Raw genomic sequence first — 18,374 nt, 5'->3', positions numbered from 1 at the left:
AATTATTGCTCCTTAGAGCATTCTGAAAATAAAATTGTTAGGTGAAGATTTTACAACTCTAATGGAGGAATGAAATGGACTAATGGTCTCTGGAGGCTGGGAAGGGCAGTGGAGGCCAGATGGAAAGAATTTTAATAAGGGTTCCGTAGTCACAGTGGAGAAATTAGTTCTGGATTTCTTAAAATAGACTGGGGTAACTAACTGTTGGTTAAAACAATATGTGATATATTACAAAATTAGTAAGGAAATAAAAATCTCCAGATATAAGAAGAATTCGTGTTGGAAGACATGGGATCATTTGTTACCTTATTATACACTGTGTCCATGTATTAGATTATCATAATGTGTCATATGGAAGATGTACAAACACTACGCCTTGGTTTAAAGAGAAAACTTTGCATTTCTGTTTGCAATGCTTCAACAAACACATCTCAACATACTTTTAACTGTAACATTGTCTTTATTTAAGAGTGACACTTACACCACAAAAAGGAACACTTCGTTTTGACTTCTCCTCATCAGGCATCTGTGTTACACCCTCCTGTGCCTGTGTTTCTGCTCGATTGTCTTTCTGAATGACTTAAAAGCTTTCGCTGGGTTAAGAACACAATCCTGAGACTGAGGAGCTGGCAAGAATGGGAATCTGGATTCAATCCCCAGCACCCACATAGAAGCCGTGTCCAGTGAGATGCTCTTACATTTCCAACACAGATGTAGAGGGGGGCATTCATATAGACGCCATGTGCAGTAGGATGCTCTTACATTCCCAACACGGATGTAGAGGGGGGCATTCATATAGACGCCATGTGCAGTAGGATGCTCTTACATTCCCAACACGGATGTAGAGGGGGGCATTCATATAGACGCCATGTGCAGCAGGATGCTCTTCCATTCCCAACACGGATGTAGAGGGTGGCATTCATATAGACGCCATGTGCAGCAGGATGCTCTTACATTCCCAACACGGATGTAGAGGGGGCATTCATATAGACGCCATGTGCAGCAGGATGCTCTTACATTCCCAACACGGATGTAGAGGGGGGCATTCATATAGATGCCATGTGCAGCAGGATGCTCTTACATTCCCAACACGGATGTAGAGGGGGGCATTCATATAGATGCCATGTGCAGCAGGATGCTCTTACATTCCCAACACGGATGTGGGGGAGGGAGGGCACCCACATAGACACCATGTGCAGTAGGATGCTCTTACAATCCCAACACAGGTGCAGAGGGCGGGAGCAGAGACAGGACTCCTGAAGCCGGCTGTCCAGCTACTCTTGCCTATCAACAAGCTCCAGAGACTCTGCCTCAGATAAAGAAGGGAGAAAGTAGCTGAGGAAGGAACTGATGTTGACCTGTTGCCTCCACATGTATACACACAGTACGTGTGTATGCACACACCAAATAATATAACTCTGTGAGATGTTTCATGTTCTCCCTCTAATGTATGCCTTCAACATTAATTCCTATTCTAGTATTTTCTAAAATTCAAGCTCAGCTCTATGAATTAGTCAATTATTTCTCTTGCCCTCTTAGATATATGAGATACACATTTTACAACTCAGAAACACACTTTGTCATTGTCCCTTTTTCTGTATTTGATAAAATACACTGACAGAAGCAGCTCAGGGGAAATGTGGAATTCAGCTTGTGAGTCCCGGTTACAGTCTGTCATTGCGGGGGGGGGGGGCAATTATAGTTGAGGGGATTATAGTCCGTCATTGCAGGGGGGGGGTTACAGTCTGTCATTGTATGGGGGGGTTACAGTCTGTCATTGTATGGGGGGGTTACAGTCTGTCATTGTATGGGGGGGTTACAGTCTGTCATTGTATGGGGGGGTTACAGTCTGTCTTTGTGGGGGTTACAGTCTATCATGGCGGGCGTTACAGTCTGTCATTGCAGGGGTTAGAGTCTGTCATTGTGGGGGGTTGCAGTCTGTCATTGTGGGGTTAGAGTCTATCATGGCAGGGGTTACAGTCTGTTATGGTGGGGATTATAGTCTGTCATTATGGGGTTACAGTCTATCATTGTGAGGGGGTACAGTTTGTCATGGTGGGGGGAAGGGGGAGTTTATAGTCTGTCAAGTCTGTCATGGCGAGGAAGCCGAGGTGGCAGGAAGTTGGAGCAGTTGGTCATGTCCACAGTCAAGAGCAGAGAGACAATGTTTCCTGTGCTCAGTTCACTTTCCCCACTCTTACACAATTCAGGATTCCTAGCTGGGGAATAGTGCTACCCATGGTGGACAAGTCTTCCCACCTCAATGAACAATTAACGTGGTCAAAATAATCTCCCAAAGACATAAAATTATTTCATTACTACTTCAGAACTGTAATTTTGCTATTATGAATCATAATGTAAATATCTGATGTGTGATCCTTCTACCCCACACACGGGTTGTGACACACAGGTTGAGAACCACTGATCTCGACAATCCCTCATCAATATCCTCTTCCCAGATGGTTGTAGATTGTGCCAAGCAGACAATTAAAACTGATCATCACAACTTAGACATTTTATTTTCTCCTAACTGTGTTGTTGTTACTGTTTTTGTAGGAATACTGAATTTTTGATTTTCTCATTTCTGTGATTAAATATCTGACAAAACCAACTCCGAGAAGGAAGGGGTTGTTTTGGCTACAGTTGGAGACACAGGCATCTGGGCAAGAAAGTTATGCTAGAGTTTGGGGCACCTGCTCACATTGAAACTTCAGTCAGAAAGCAGAAAGAGATGATGCTGGTAGCCCAGGTAGCATTCTCCTTTTTATTCAGTCCAGGACCCCAGTCCATGGAAAGGTTGCCACCAACATTTAGTATGTGTCTGCTTACCACTATAAGGAAATCCAAAAACTCCATCCTGGACATGTACAGAGGTGTGTCTCCCAGGTGATTCCAGATCCTGGCCAGCCTACAATCAGTACTAGCATCAGAGGTGTGTCTCCTAGGTGATTCCAAATACTGTAGAACCAGCAATCAATATTAGCATTACAGGAATGTTGAGCTGCTGCTAGTTTGGTTTTCCTCTTTTAGGACAGAGTCTCACTAAGCAGCTCAGTCTAGCTTCAAACACATATTCTTTCTGCCTCTGCCTCCTCAGTGCTGAGATTACAGACATACACCACCATGACCAGCCTCTATCAGTTTTCTACTGCAATAGCTTACATTTACATTTACACTTCTGACCCATTTAGAATTTGTCTATGGCTTTATTTGGAGGTGAGGTTTGAATTAGAGTTTTTACAGAACAACTGATTTTTTCTAAGGCTTTCTCACGGCTTTTAAAGAAATGCTAGTGCATGGGATGGAGAGATTCTGGCTCAGAATTTTAAAATGCATACTGTACTTCCCAAGGATATGAGTTCAGTTCCCAGTATCTACATCAGGCAGCTCACAACTTCTTATAACTCCAGGGGATCTAATGCTCCTGGTGCCCATAGGCACCACGTCACACATCTAATTTAAAATAGTAAAAATAGATCTTTAAATAAAAGAAACAATACTAGGAGCAATCATACTGAAAAGGAAGCATCCCAAGATTTAGCTTGATGTTCATCATAAGCTTTGCCTTGTCCCCTCAGGTGACCAGGAGCCAGCAGTGAGCAGTGACTCCGACATCTCATTGATTATGGCACTGGAAGTGGGATTGTCTGATGTAGAACTTTCCACTGACCAAGACTACGAAGAGGTGAAATCTTGAAATGGTAGAAACAGACAAAAGGAAACATAGGACCTAGGGGGACAAGAAGGAAGCATGCTCCGAGACTTGAACTGGATACACAGCCTTCAGCTCACCATGGCAACCCCAGAGCACTCTGTTCAAGGGTGGTAATGAAAGCAATATCCAAAGTCTGCAGAATCAGGATGCGGGTTCCCATCTCTGCAACAATCTGTGGCCTTGGTGTGGAAGTTGAAAGTTGGATTCCTCCGTGTCAGCACAGACACGCAGCAGAAGGTCCTGCCGCAGGCTGGAAGGAGACCTTTACAGCTTCTTTCAGCTTCTCCCATCTTCTTGTTCTTGTTTGGAGAAGATGGTTTCAATCCCTGGCAATTTCTTTTTAAAGATGATGTGTAGTTTACATCTGTTCCTTCGTTTTCCCTTTGATTCACTCCAGCCTTGTGCAGAGGTCCGTTTAAGAAGTCCTGGTTGCTGCTCCAATGATCAGTTTGTACCACATCTCTGAGATTTATAGTCATGAGCTCTCAGTATGAAGTGTGTATGACTTCGAGAATTGCCTCAGCACCCTGAATTGGTGGAAGGCCGGAGTTTATCAAGTGTCTAACTCCCTCCTCTAAGAGGGTCTGGACGAGCCCAGCTGTCAGAGACAGTGGCGGCAAGTTCTGGATCTGCTGAGTCCATTGCTCATTATTGTCACCTACATCATGTAGGGCCTCCACTTGCTGTGCTCTGTCTAGGGCCACCTTGGCAGAGAGAGCTATCAGGGAAGAGGGTGGTGCATCTGACTTCAGGGTCTTACTCTAAAACTCAGAAGTTCCCCCACAAGGCATGAATCCAATGCTTAGAGTGTGTGGAACTATAAGCCCGGTTTAAAAAGCTGATGCCCCATCTTCCCAAGGGCTAGGAAGATGCCTGTCTCCCTGGTTATCCCCAAGGCCTCAGCAGTCTATCACCTTTGTAAGTGAGTTCTGTGGGTGCAGGCTATAGAGAAGACGCAATCGTCTTTTTTAGGTCACTGGCATCCAGGTGTAAACTAACTTCTAGTTCTGTTCTGTTAATCCTCACCAGCCTACATGGAAAGCTCGAAATAAATCCTTACCAGTTTGTAGCTTGGGTCTTCCTGAGAGCATCCTGGTACCAAGAGGAAGATGAGGTATGATTTGATAAGGTCTGAGCCAAAAAGTACGTCATGGGGAATTGCTAAATCGAGTTTCTCCTAATTATGAGAAACAAACAAACAAACAAAAAACCCAATGACTATCAAAATCCACCTGTACTATAAAGTAGTTTATGATTTTATTCTTTTTTTGTTTGAAATAATGACAAAAATGTGCTGTTTTTCAAGTGAACAGTTTTGTGATCCATGCAGCCTCTGCAGAGGGTGACCAGGAGGATCTCATCATCTCTAGCAGTTGGCAAGGTCACACAGAGCAGGGATTAACCAGGAAAGCAAGCTCTTGCCACTGAGCTGTATTTATGTGTTTGATTCGGGCTTTTCCACCTCATTACACTAATGCTCCTTCAAACAGGGCTTGGCTGAGCTGTGAATCCTTGCTGCCCACTGGAATGTTGAGTCCAGAGCAGCAGAGTTCCCAGCTGCTCTTTTTCTTGCTACCTTTAGTGAGTTCCTATCTGATGGTGTATGCGTACAACAAAGCAAGGCAAAGGAAAACAGCCTTCAGAAAAACCTCTTCTGTCCAAAGTTCTGCACGTCCCATAGTTAACTCCAGCCTCCAAAGGCTGAGAAGATCCATAGGAAGGAAGTAGGCCAACTCTGAACCAGGATGTGTACAATGAGGAATTCAGCAGATGCTGAACCAGGATGTGTACAATGAGGAATTTAGCAGATGCTGACCCAGGATGTGTACAATGAGGAATTCAGCAGATGCTGAACCAGGATGTGCACAATGAGGGATTTAGCAGATGCTGACCCAGGATGTGTACAATGAGGAATTTAGCAGGTGTCTCTCACAGTTCGCTCTTTTTTGGATCACTCATTTGCACTTCTCCAGTGGGATCTTTTGTGAAAACAGCTGTGTCACATAGCAAATTTTGATATGAAGTCTAATGAAATTAGGGTAATTTGACAGCAAAAGACACACAAATTATATTGCATGCCCAGGAAGAAAAAGGGTTGGTGGGCGTTTTCTGTGTTTGGTGGGCGTTTTCTGGCCAATGGTCAGATAAATTGCCGTTTACATAAGCAAGCCCTTGAGCTGATAGCCTATAAGATGCTGAATGGATGATGAAGGGTCCAAAAATCTGTCCTCTTTACCATAGCCTTCCCTGCTACCTTCCACAATAAGAGACTCTGATGTGGGGGCCCAGTAACCCACACATGGCTGTGCAACCCAGAAATGCAAACTGAATAGGCATTTATAGGCATGCAGTTTTCTGTAGCAAGTATCTGCACCAACTCTGTCAAACAGAAATACAGACCAAGTCACGGACATTTTTTTTTTTAATTTTCCATTACCCACATTTTAAGAAAAAAAAAACAGGTGAAAATAATTTATTAATATCCTTATTTAACCAAATATTATTGTTTCAACATGCAATTGATATGGAAATTATTAAGGAAATATTTTTCTCTCTTTTTTATTATAGCTTCTAAATCCATTATGTCTTTTACACACACAACACATCTCAATTTTTACTAGCCACAGCATAGCTTTTAGTAGCCACATGTGCCTAGTAGCTACCAGCAAGAAAACACAGCCTGAGAGATGCTCCAGAATCCTTACAAGTGACAGAAGAAAAGGGATAAGATTACCTCAGTTCTCACAGAGAGAACCAGATTCCACCCAAGCCACCTAAGGGGAGGGCCAGGGGGGTACTTGTTTCATAACTAATATTGGTTCAAACAGCCTTTACTAACTTCCTGCTTGAACTTTCTGAGCACTCGTGTTCACTATCATCAATTGTTACTTCTCTGACAAGTTGTTTGTTAAAACAACAACAACAACAAGACAACCAACCATGCTGATTTGGTGCTTAAATGAAATTACACCCCTCACTTCCACGACAAACCTTGAGACTCACATATGACACTTAGCCAAAGAGAATTTACCTCAACCCCTAATTCTTCTCTTTGTGGCTGCCCAGTTCTAGAGTAGAAGTCAGAGGCCTGAGGAAAAGCACAGGGAACTGTAGACTGACCCCATGTGGCCTTGTCAAGAAGGGATCTTGAAGGCTGGTGACCGTTCAGCATCACCCATCATGCTTAGGCTGTGGGAAGGAAAGAGGCTTGAATCCCTTCGGAGTCACTTTCAGAATGGCGTTCTCCCAGGTGGTTAGTCATCCTGGGAGCCAATGCCTCATAAATACAGCATTTGAATATTGACTAGCCCCTAGAACGTGGTCATGCCTTCAGTGTCAATTCCGGTCACACAACCCAGGGAGAGATGCAGTACGGAGAACGTAGATGATAAATGTAACAGAGGCACCCAGCTACTTCAACACTGCATGTAGCATCCTGGCCATGGAAACGAGTCTCCGACCAAAGAAGGTTTTTGTGGTGTTGTTGCTTTTGCTTTAGAATTTTTCTCCTCTGTGAGTATTCATGGGTCTTCAATAGTCGTGTGGTCCTACTAAGAAAGGTTGTGACCAGTAACCAGACATCCCTGGGGCTACCACACTTCCAGGACCATAAAGGATGACAGTCTGCCTAAGATTCATTGTTGTAAGTTTAGTTGGTGTGAAATAAATTGCAGAGTGTCAGAATTTAATAGCGTTTAGTTGTCCACTGAATGCATATCCTTGGCTGAACAAGAAAATTACCCAATAAAAACTTACAGAAATTTTAGGGAGTAGTGTCACGCCCTGTTGAAGAGAGGGCCCAGCCTTCTGCAGTACTGAGGCCACTGAGATGACATCCTGTAGCAGTCTTAGCTTCTCTGCCTTGGATTTCTTCATTTTCCTGTGTTTCTCGTTGCCTGTTTCCTTGTATACACACGTGCACACATGTGCACACGCATGCACATGCACACACGCTTTCCTTCTCTTACCCCTCATCTCTTTTTTTGTCCTATTCCACCTTTTATTTCGCCGTGTTTCCTCTCTACAAGGAACGCTCCAGTAACACCCACCTGCCACTGCTCCCCGCCCCCCAGCTTGGTGCCGGAAGTCTGCTGAGTAAATACTGACAGGGGTTACAATTCCAGAATGCTGTGGAGATCTGCTATCTTACACGGCCAGAACCAATAACCTCCTAGTTTGTGTGCCCCAGGAGCAGGTTCTGTGGCTCCTCCATCTGACATCTGCCCAAGCTCCTCAGTGCCTAGCGTCAGGACTTGCATCCTGGACGTGATCTTGAGCCACTAACCCTATCAAAGAGGAACAAAGGCCCGCCCCTCCAAAGGTCAAAGGTCGGGCTGCCTGCTTTCTTGAGCAGCATCTCTGTCCCTGCCAGGAAGGAGCAGGGTTGATGGCTGCATTTCACAGGGGAGGTGACCTGAAGGACAGCAACGAGGAGGTGGGATCCCAAGTCAAAGCAAGGCTGGCTAAGTGGGAAGTCTCTAGAAAAATGCCCCTCCCCTGGGTTTAGAGCTTATCAGTGGGTCCCAGGGAGAATGGGTGTTTAAGAATTCAATATTCGTGAGTTAAAACACTCTTGAATTGCAAAGGAGATTGGAATAGCCTGAAAAGCAAGTAAGTCTTAGTTTCTCACTGATAGGTAGGTAGCTCTCTCTCTGCTTTGCTCCCAACACCAGGCCCTTTACAGTGGGACAGTAGTGTTTAAAGACTGGTAGATAGAAAGCCGCTTTGCCCCACTGCGAGCCTTTTGGTGGCACAGTGCTGTTCCAGAGCTAATGAAACGAGTGTAAATCCTAGATGTGGATTTTTAATTACCACACCCTTTGATCACATCAGTTCCTGTCCTGTAAGAGCCTGCCTCTGTCACTCACTCTCTCCCTGTCTTATATGCCCTTCATAATCAAGTGGCCAGACCCTCTAACCCTGGGGCACTACTGATGTCCACGCTCACTGCACAGTTCTTTGCTGTGGCCATGAGATACGTGTTTGTTGAGGATGATCTAGGTGGGAGTGTGTTTCTTGTAAGAGCTCCAAACACAGGCAGACTGAAAATGTACGGAGAACAAAGAGAAAGCTGAGTTACTCGAAGTCATTGCTGATAGAAAGTCTGTGGGGTTGGCATCCTTAGGCCACGGTGACCTTGGGGAAACAGGGAAGATGTGAGGACCATGTGTGCTAAATAAACCAAAGACTGACACTGCCCCCCGCCCAGTGGACACATGCTCTTTCATGAACTAGCTGAATTTTCTCCTTATGTTCTCACAAACAAAAGTCAAGATGGACCCTTGGTGGCTTTGATGTGGGGGGGGCTGCTGCTTGGTCTTGCTAAATCCACAACTCTGAAGTAGATAACTGTGGCCTTGGTGACATGTCATCTTTGATCTCTAGTGTTTAACCCCCTTTTCCCTTCAAAGCTTCCAGACAAATCTACCACTTACATTGAACTCAGACTATTGTTTGTTTTCTTTGAGAATGTGGAGATTTTAAATAGCCAAAGAATTTTCATGTATGAAAGCTAGCTCACTGTAGTGTATCCTGTTCTTTGAAGAAAATACCAAATTGTTGCCTGTAGGGATAGAACAGCTGAAGGACAGCGCATGGGCTTAGCACTCTAAACTTATGTTGGGATCCTCAGTGCTGTAGGATGTTATTGTAAGGGGCAGAGCGCCCTCTGCTGGAACAATACCTAGATTATTTCAGCAAATTTATTTGCCATGGGTCTCCATTTCAACGTGTGTCTTACTTTTCATCCATACCATTCCCTCAATAGTGGAGAAACTGGTTGACCGTTATTAAATGAGGAGAGAAAATCATGAACTCTAAAGAGCTGTGGGAGACCTCATCAGACCCGTTTTAAAACGTTGCTGTGTTCTGTTGCTGTCTGGGAAGGTGCTTCTGGCTGGGATGTATGCAGAATTATCAGCAGAGGTCTGTTTGACTTAGCTCCACTTCCTCATGTGAAAACTCAAAGGAAGGTCAATAAAAGGACTTCTTCCGTATGAATGTAAATGGTGTGAAATACCCAAGTGTTTTGTATGTGTACAGAATCAATTTACTTCCTGCTTTCAACTTACTAATAGGAAATGATTGTACCATTTTATAATTGGGAGAGAGCTGGAGGTGGGAGAGGGTGGGGAGGGGGTGCTATTTTTATAGTGGGATGTCCATTATGCTTAGAAAACTTGAAGTAATTTTGCATTGTGAAGTTACATTCCATTAGTTCCCAGGGGTGAGGGTCTTCTTTAAAACTCTCACCAGGTGGAAGGAAGAATTCTCTCATTTGCAGGAGAATCTCTTGAGTATATGTGGTACCGTATGTGGCACACACTTCTGTAACCTGCAGACCATAACCAGCAATTGTCAAGTTCAAAAGCAGGGGCGCAGGGGGTAGGGCAGCATTTTTTTAACTCTCTGTGTAACACATTATTTGTGATTTTCTTAAAAAATCTACAAAGAATGGATTTGCAAGTCTGAAATAATCAAGCATGACGTCACTAGTCTTTCTCCAGCATCACTATCCCCATGACAAAGGGAAAATCCAGTGGCTTTGATTTCTTTTCATTTCCTTTCCATTTAATGAAATGAACTATGTGCTTCCGTTGTAAAAGGACGGTGCCACAGTCAGCATTTTACTGAGCTCGCCCACGAGGTCACTCTGGCAGGTCCATGGGTCCAGTGTAGGATGACCCCATCACAGCATTTCTCCTCATTTCACAGTCTGAGGACATGAGATGGGCTTTCCTTAACTTCTTTGCCCTCTGATCCACAAATTACAAGAACCAACTCTGAGTGGTTTTCCATGGGGAATTTTGGACTTGGAGTTTGGTTCACTCTCATGTGCCGAAATATGGCGGTGGTGTGTCTACAGCCATGCTGGGAAGATATCATGTCCTCTGCAGAGTCCCCTGCATATTTACATGTGTGTTCTTTTCTGTGTGTGGTCTGCTCAGCCCCTTCCTCCCCACCCTGGACACCTACCCTACATCTCTTAAGCACTTTATATCTCTTTAAGTACAAAAGAAATTGGAAGAAAGGAAAACCAAACCAGCCCTGACTTTAGAGGAATGGGTCTTCTGTTAGGAAAGGCAGATTCTATTTGCCTCGGTGTCTTCTCGGTGTGCTGAGAGAGCATCTGCAGCTCGTCGGGTCCTCACTAGTGATGAGATGTTAAGGATGACAGTCGGAAACACTCGATCAGACATGACTGTTTTCATTAAAGACTATAATGTAAATAAGTGCAACTGTGTTCTGATGTACGGTCAAAAGATATATGAACTATAAAGAACTTAACATGAGGATTGTGACTTCCAGGAAATTTTTGTTTCTTCTGTTGTTTTGGGTTTGTTTTTTTTTTAATAAAATGGAAACAGATTTTGTGGTTGTGCCATCCATATCCCCTAACCCCATCACCCCTCACTCAAGGTGGCCCTGTGGGTTTCGAATCATCAATATTTACTCTTCAATCATTACTATGGCAAAAGAGCAAACTGTGGAACAGCTATGAGCAAGCTATGAACAGCTGACTCATTTCTGTCTGGTCGGTCAAGTGTCAAGTACCCGATCTCTTCACAGCTCTCCACCTCTAAGTGAGTCCATTAAAGGGTTAAAGACACTAAGCTGGTGGGATGGCTTGGAGATGAAAGGCATTTGCTGTCAAGCTTGATGACCCCAGTTCCAACTGAAGCCAGAAGTCACAGAAGGGAGGGATCAAGTTCTGAGAGTTCTTCTCTCACCTGCAAATACACTGTGGCACACACACACACACACACACACACACACACACACACACACACACCACCACACCACCACACACACACACACGCACACACACACACACACACCTACATCACCATACCACACACACACACACACACACACCACACACACACACCACATACACCACACACACCAACACACACACGCACACACACACACACACACACACCACACACACACACACACGCACGGACACACACACACGCACGGACACACATACACACACACACACACCACACATACCACACACACACACACACCACACATACCACACACACACACACACACACACACACACACACGGACACACACGCACGGACACACACACACCAACACACACACACACGCACACGCACACACACACACACACACGCACTAACTAAAAGATAAATTAATCACCTAAAAGTTTTAATATGCTGGGCAGTGGTGGCACACAAATTGAATCCCAGCACTCAGGAGGCAGAGGCTGGTAGACCTCTGTAGAGGCAGGGAGATCCACAAAGCAAATTCCAGGACAGCTCCGACTGTTACACAGAGAAACCCTGTTTTCAAAAACAAAAGCAAAAATAAAAGCTTTAGCATTTTGTAAGAAATGCCAGCAAGTTCCCGGCGGCGATGCTGTGGTGGGGAGGGCTGTGGTGGTGCTGGGCACTACAGAGTTCCGTTCCCATCCCCCACGGGTTTGTACGTTTGAATCATGGCTGCACTTTAGGGGTCTTCCAAGTAGTCTGCGGTAGCCACATCATTTACATCTGCTTATTATCCATTTATACAGGGTGTGTGAGTGTGTGTGTGTGTGTGTGTGTGTGTGTGTGTGTGTGTGTGTGTGTGTGGTGTGGTGGTGTGTGTGTGTGTGTGGTATGTGTGGTGTGTGTGTGTTGGGGTGTGTGGTATGTGTGGTGTGGGGGGGGTGTGGGAGGGGGTGTGGTGTGTGTGTGTGGTGTGGTGGTGTGTGTGTGTGTGTGTGTGTGTGTGTGGTGTGGTGGTGTGTGTGTGGTGTGGTGTGTGTGTGTGTGTGGTGTGTATGTGTGTTGGGGTGTGTGGTGTGTGTGTGTGGTGTGTGTGTGTTGGGGTGTGTGTATGTGTGGTGTGTGTGTGTGCTGTGTGTGTGGTGTGTGTGTGTGTGTGTGTGTGGTGTGTGTGTGGTATATGTGTGTGGTGTGGTGGTATGTGTTTGTGTGTGTGGTGGGGTGATGTGTGTGTGTGTGTGTGTGGTGTGGTGGTGTGTGTGTGTGTGTGTGTGTGGTGGGGTGATATGTGTGGTGTGTGTGTGTGTTGGGGTGTGTGGTGTGTGTGTTGGGGTGTGTGTGTTGTGTGTGGTGTGTGTGTGGTGTGTGGTGTGTGTTGTGGTGTGTGTGTGTGTGTGGTGCTGTGTGTGTGTGTGTGTGTGTGGTGTGTGTGGTGTGTGTGTATGTGTAGTGTGGTGGTGTGTGTGGTGTGTGTGTGTTGGGGTGTGTGTGTGCTGTGTGTGTGTTGTGTGTGTTGTGTGTGGTGTGTGTGGTGTGTGTGGTGTGTGTTGTGGTGTGTGTGTGTGTGTGTGTGGTGTGTGTGTATGTGTAGTGTGGTGGTGTGTGTGGTGTGTGTGTATGTGCAGTGTGGTGGTGTGTGTGGTGTGTGTGTGTTGGGGTGTGTGTGTGCTGTGTGTGTGGTGTGTGTGTTGTGTGTGGTGTGTGTGGTGTGTGTGTGTGTGGTGTGTGTGTGTGTGTTGTGTGTGGTGTGTGTGGTGTGTGTGTGTGTGGTGTATGTGTGGTGTGTGTATGTGTGTGGTGTGTGTATGTGTTGGTGTGTGTGGTGTATGTGGTGTGTGTGTGTGGGGGGGTGTGTGTGTGTGTGGTATGGTGATGTAGGTATGTGTGTGTGTGGTGTGTGTGTGTGTGGTATGGTGGTGTGTATGTGTGGTGTGTGTATGTGTGTGGTGTGTGTGTTTGGTGTGTGTATGTGTGTGGTGTGTGTGTGTGGTGTATGTGGTGTGGGGGGGGTGTGGTGTGTGTGTGGTGTGTGTGTGTGTGTGTGGGGTATGGTGGTGTGTGTGTGTGGTGTGTGTATGTGTGTGGTGTGTGTGGGGGTGTGTGTGGTGTGTGTGTGTATAGGCCAGAGGTCAGCCACAGGTGTTATTCTTCAATGCCGTACACCTTGGTTTTGAAACAGGACTTCTCACTGGCCCAGAAGCGGCCAAGTAGGCCAGGCTGGCTGGCCTGTGAGCCAGCCCCAGGGCTCCAACAGCCTCTACCTCCCTAGGCCTAGGTTTACAGTTGTCACCACATTCAACATCTTCTTCTTCTGGGAAATCTGATATCCAGGTCCTTGTAGTTAGGACAATGGCTTTAAGGACTGAACCCTTTCCCCAGTCCACTGCTCCTGAATGATTTCAAATGGCAGAATCTTGGGATTAGCTCAGGGTGTGCAAAGGAAATGTAGAAGAGGCGGAGCAGAAGGGCACCCTAGTCACTGAATCACCGCAGGATGTCAGCAGAGCCTCAGGGCGGTACAGACCTGCCCATCCAGGATCCCCAACTCATGCCTTTTAGGGACAGGCCAGCCTGATCCCCCAAGTTCCTCACCAGGAGGTGTGGGCCCCAAAGATGACACTGTCAAAAACTCAAGCATTTGGCTGTGGCCTCTGGGAGCTAGTGTTTATGGACATAACAGTATTTTTACAGCTTGGCCCCCCAGTGGCAGTCACACCTAAGCTGTAGGCAGGTAGATAATCCAAAGATTGTTAGGATGATAACTATACTAGCATGCACCTTGACCTTTAAGCCCCCATCATGCAATTTTTATCTTCCAGACACCTACCATCAACCATTCCTCTAGCCTAGAAAGGCATGAAGCTGTTACACAGAACCCAGGCGCCATGGCTCCCAACTCCGGCTTCACATCTTTCCAACAGTGCAGGACTGCCTATGGAGCACATGCTGGTGTGTGCTCCAAATTACAGCACAAAGTTCCAAGGTCAGTGGGGGTGGAGATACAGTATCAGGAAGTCCATGTTAGCTGAGGACTGCCATAAAGCCACACCATATGTCGGATTTTCCTGAGCTGAATGGTGACAGAATATTTTCTCAGGGGTTTGTTTTTCAGCCCTGCCCTGGACATGACCACCTGAGTAAGAGCATCAGCATTCAAACTGAAAACCCCTGCCAGGCAGCAGTCCCCACACAAGCCTTGCCTGTTCCCCAGAGCCTTGCCTGGAATGGTTAATTGGGGTTGTCAACTTGACTGCATTAGGAGACACCAGAGTGTGTCTGTAAGATTGTTTCCAGGGAAGTTCCACCTGAAGTTGGGGTCACCTTGCATGTGGCTGGTCCCACCGTATGGGCTGAGATGGCAGACTGAGATAAAGGAAAGAAGAGAAAGCAAGCTGAGACCCAGCGTTCCTTGCTGTTTACATGCTGAAGCCTGGAGATGTGAGAAGTCCCAATCTCAGTTCCCACAGCCATGCCTCCCCACCATGGTGAACTGTTCCCCTCCACCTGTGAGCTGCATGCATTGCCATGCCTCCCCACCATGGTGAACTGTTCCCCTCCAACTGTGAGCTGCATGCATTGCCATGCCTCCCCACCATGGTGAACTGTCCTCTCCAACTGTGAGCTGCATTTGGTCACAGCAAGTATCTAGTTCACTGCTCCTGGTTGAACAGGGAGGTCAAAGGGTGTTTAGTTTGCACGGTCACCAGGACAGGCAATGAGTGCATCCTGGGGAAAGCACAGAATATTGATGAACCAGGGATTTCCCCTGAGGAAGTGGGGCGTGGAGCCCTGCCCCACCTAGAAACACCACTGGTGGCTTCTGTTTGAAAAGACACCCCCACCCACCACCTCATTTTTCCTCCGGAGAAAGAAAAGCTCCCGGAGCTTTATGGAAGCCAGCCAGGCCAGTGGTACCCTGTGACTCTTATTCTGAAAAAGATACAAAAATGAATTTAGTTAGTTTCTAAGTCTCAATTTATTTGAAAGTAAAATTGGCATTGGTTCTGGTTGTTTTGTTTTGATTTTTTAGCATTATTTCAGTGATACAAGAAGAGGATTAAATAGTGAGAAATGGGGTGGGGAGAGGCTCGGTGGGAGGGACTGGGTGAAGGGAGGATCGGATCGTGTAGGATGAGATGGAAGAGGGGTGGGAGAGAGGATTGAGTAAAAGAGGGAGAGGAGAGGGCTGGGGGGTCCGAGTAAGGACCGGGAGGAGTGAGGAGGGGACAGAACCTGGAGAGTGTGGCAGTGAGAGGCCTGGGAGAGAGGGTGGACTAGGGTAGGGGTGAGGGTGACACTGAGTGAAGGTGAGGCTGCAGACAAGGCAGGCAGGCCTTCGAGGTGTGGAAGAAGATTAGGGAATGATGGGAGGGAGAGAGGAGAGGAGAGAGTGGAGGAAGAAACGAGCTCCTTCTCTGTGGTAATCAACACTCATGTTAGGAAGCTCCGGGTGAGAAATTAGGGTGACTGAGGGGCCGCATTCTTACGATTCATTTCCGAACAATGGTCCCCTTGTCCTCAGTGATTCAACAACAGACAGTACTAACTTTTACTTGTGAGTACCTGCTGGTTAGTCTCTCTCAAGACCCATGATAATCCTTGACTGTGTGCGGAGCGAGGGACAAAGGCCTTTCCGAGGTGCTACCAAATATTGGAGAGCCCTCTGCTCACCATGACTACATCCCATGATTTCACAGCACCCTAGCACCAGAAGGATGCCAGCCAGGCCTCCAGCGAGTGGAAACCAGTAACTGCTGGCATGCTGGGAGGTGGGAGTTGAGCGCCTCCAATCCTCAGGGCCTTCCGCAGAGGAAGACCTTCCCAACCTTCTCTCTCTACAGCGACATCCAGAAGGTCTGATCATAATCCTGACCCCAACCCATCCCCCACTCTGTGCCTCCTGGAACATTCCTACCTTTGTCCTTTAGGACCATTTATTAAACCGTCGAGGGGGAAACTGAAGCCAGCTTCGTTGGCAGCCTCAACATTTGGTTGCTATGAGAGCTGTATACACAACAAAGCTGTCCTTGATGTTATAGATCTTGTGGGAGCCAAGGGTCTCAAATCTCTAAGAATAAAGCATAAATCAGAGCTTAGAAAAGGCATCCACACTTATAAATGAGAGTGAGAGCGGACCTGAGTTACAGACTGAGAATGCAGTAGACCCAGCCTGAGGAGGAGCTGCCGTCACTGGCCAGGGCCTACAGCCGTTCCCACCAGCACTGCTCCCCATAAGCCTGAGGTGACCTGGGCCTAGGACTGAGGGAACCAGGACTCATCCACGTGCTCCCTTACACAGGGGAAGGGGGTGGTCCATTTCCTTCCTACCTTTTCTCTCTTGTCTTCTCTTTGTTCGGAGCAGAAGGAGAAAGAAAAGTGTCCACTAGGAGCAGAGTCGAGGCTAACACTCCTGATCTCACACCCGTTGTCCTTGACTGGTGGGAGCTGTGTTGCTTCCACAGATGGACTGGCCCAGAAAGCTCAGGGAGGAAAATGGAAAACCAAAGGTGCCATTTGTTACACCGATAGGAAGATTATTGTGTAGACAAGAAATGGGATGGTTACGTAAGCAGAGAGACATACACACACATGCGCACACACATACACACATATATACATACACACACATGCACACACATGCAAACATATACATACACACACATACAAACATATACATACACACACATACACACACACACACATATACACACACATGCGCACACACATACACACATATATACATACACACACATGCGCACACATACAAACATATACATACACACACATACAAACACACACACACACATACAAACACACATACACACACATATACACACACATGCACACACACATACACACACACACACATACAGACACAAACACACATACTCTCACACACACAGCCCACAAGGTGAGTCCTTAAGGAATGCTCCGTAGTTTTACCTCTGAAAACTAGGGAATGACCTTGAGATGCCAAGGTGTGTTATTCCTTTCTACACTCAGTCCTGCAAAATACCAGTAGTTGTTATACTGGGCTTTCCAAATGGTCTCACAGACCACAGCTGCCCTTCCTAGAGAAGCTCCTGCTATAACTCCAAGGCTTGTACAACAGGAAGTCAAAGAGAGGAGTTCCTGCTCATAAATCACAGAAAAGATGTTGAGAGAAACTCCCCTCACACCAAAAAACAAACAGAACATTTAAACCCTCTCCAAGAAGGATATCTGAGCTGGTGGGGAAGAAAGAGAAATTCCTGGTCATCCAAAATGACAGGAAAGGTACTGAACTACCCAGAGAGAGCAAGGTCACAAAAGTGAGCTCGCCCCTGCGTGTGTGTGTGTGTGTGTGTGTGTGTGTGTGTGTGTGTGTGTGTATGTGTGTGTGTGTGTGTGTGTGTGTGTGTGTGTGTATGTGTGTGTGTGTGTGTGTGTGTGTGTGTGTGTGTGTGTGTGTGTGTGCTGACCCCAACACCAACACCCTGCTCTAGGTGAAGCAGAAGCTTTTTCCTGGAAAGACAATTTAAAGAACGTAAACACCTCTGGCTCAGCGGGCTGTGCATGAGTCCCTTCACTCACTTTCATTTTTGTTGCTTTTTAAGAACCAGTTAACATTTCCAGAGCATTCTTTGTCCAAAGCACATGCTGAAACAAGATGGATGGATGTTACTGCTTTAGGTGTCAGGGTCAGAATCAGAGTCCCTGGCACAAAGGAATCCAATAAGAAGGGTGCTCAGAAGAGTTGGGTGTGGTCACCAGTGATGGCCTTGGCTCTGAAGAATGCAGGGGAAAGACAGCTGTCTCCATCCAGAGTCGCCATCACCACAGACCAGCCTTCCTGTGGGTGATGTTCCAGTACCCAGTGACCTTCATGCCCCGACCACCTGAGCTGCACTTAGCTAAGATCATCGAATAGCAATAGT

General features: G+C 46.4%; 1 protein-coding gene across 4 annotated transcripts in view; it reads left to right on the top strand.

Annotated features, from left to right (window-relative positions):
- The window catches only part of Rnf150 (ring finger protein 150), a 252,760-nt gene that overhangs the window by 216,740 nt on the left and 17,646 nt on the right, over positions 1–18,374 (top strand). For 2 of the 4 annotated variants that reach the window (XM_052729620.1, XM_052729616.1), the window contains exon 7: positions 3,579–11,083. The exons of 1 other annotated variant lie outside the window; for it this stretch is intronic. In XM_052729620.1, the coding sequence (XP_052585580.1) occupies positions 3,579–3,697 (119 nt within the window). In that variant the 3' untranslated portion in view covers positions 3,698–11,083. Of the gene's footprint in view, positions 176–3,578; positions 11,084–18,374 lie in introns of those variants that run through there. One more of the 4 variants, XM_052729617.1, reaches the window with a different exon arrangement.

The sequence above is a fragment of the Peromyscus californicus genome, unplaced genomic scaffold (genome assembly GCF_007827085.1).
Source record: "Peromyscus californicus insignis strain IS unplaced genomic scaffold, ASM782708v3 Scaffold_8__1_contigs__length_139910024, whole genome shotgun sequence".
Classification (NCBI taxonomy): domain Eukaryota; kingdom Metazoa; phylum Chordata; class Mammalia; order Rodentia; family Cricetidae; genus Peromyscus; species Peromyscus californicus.
Note: the sequence above shows the minus strand (reverse complement) of the source record. Positions and strands in the feature narration are given on the sequence as shown.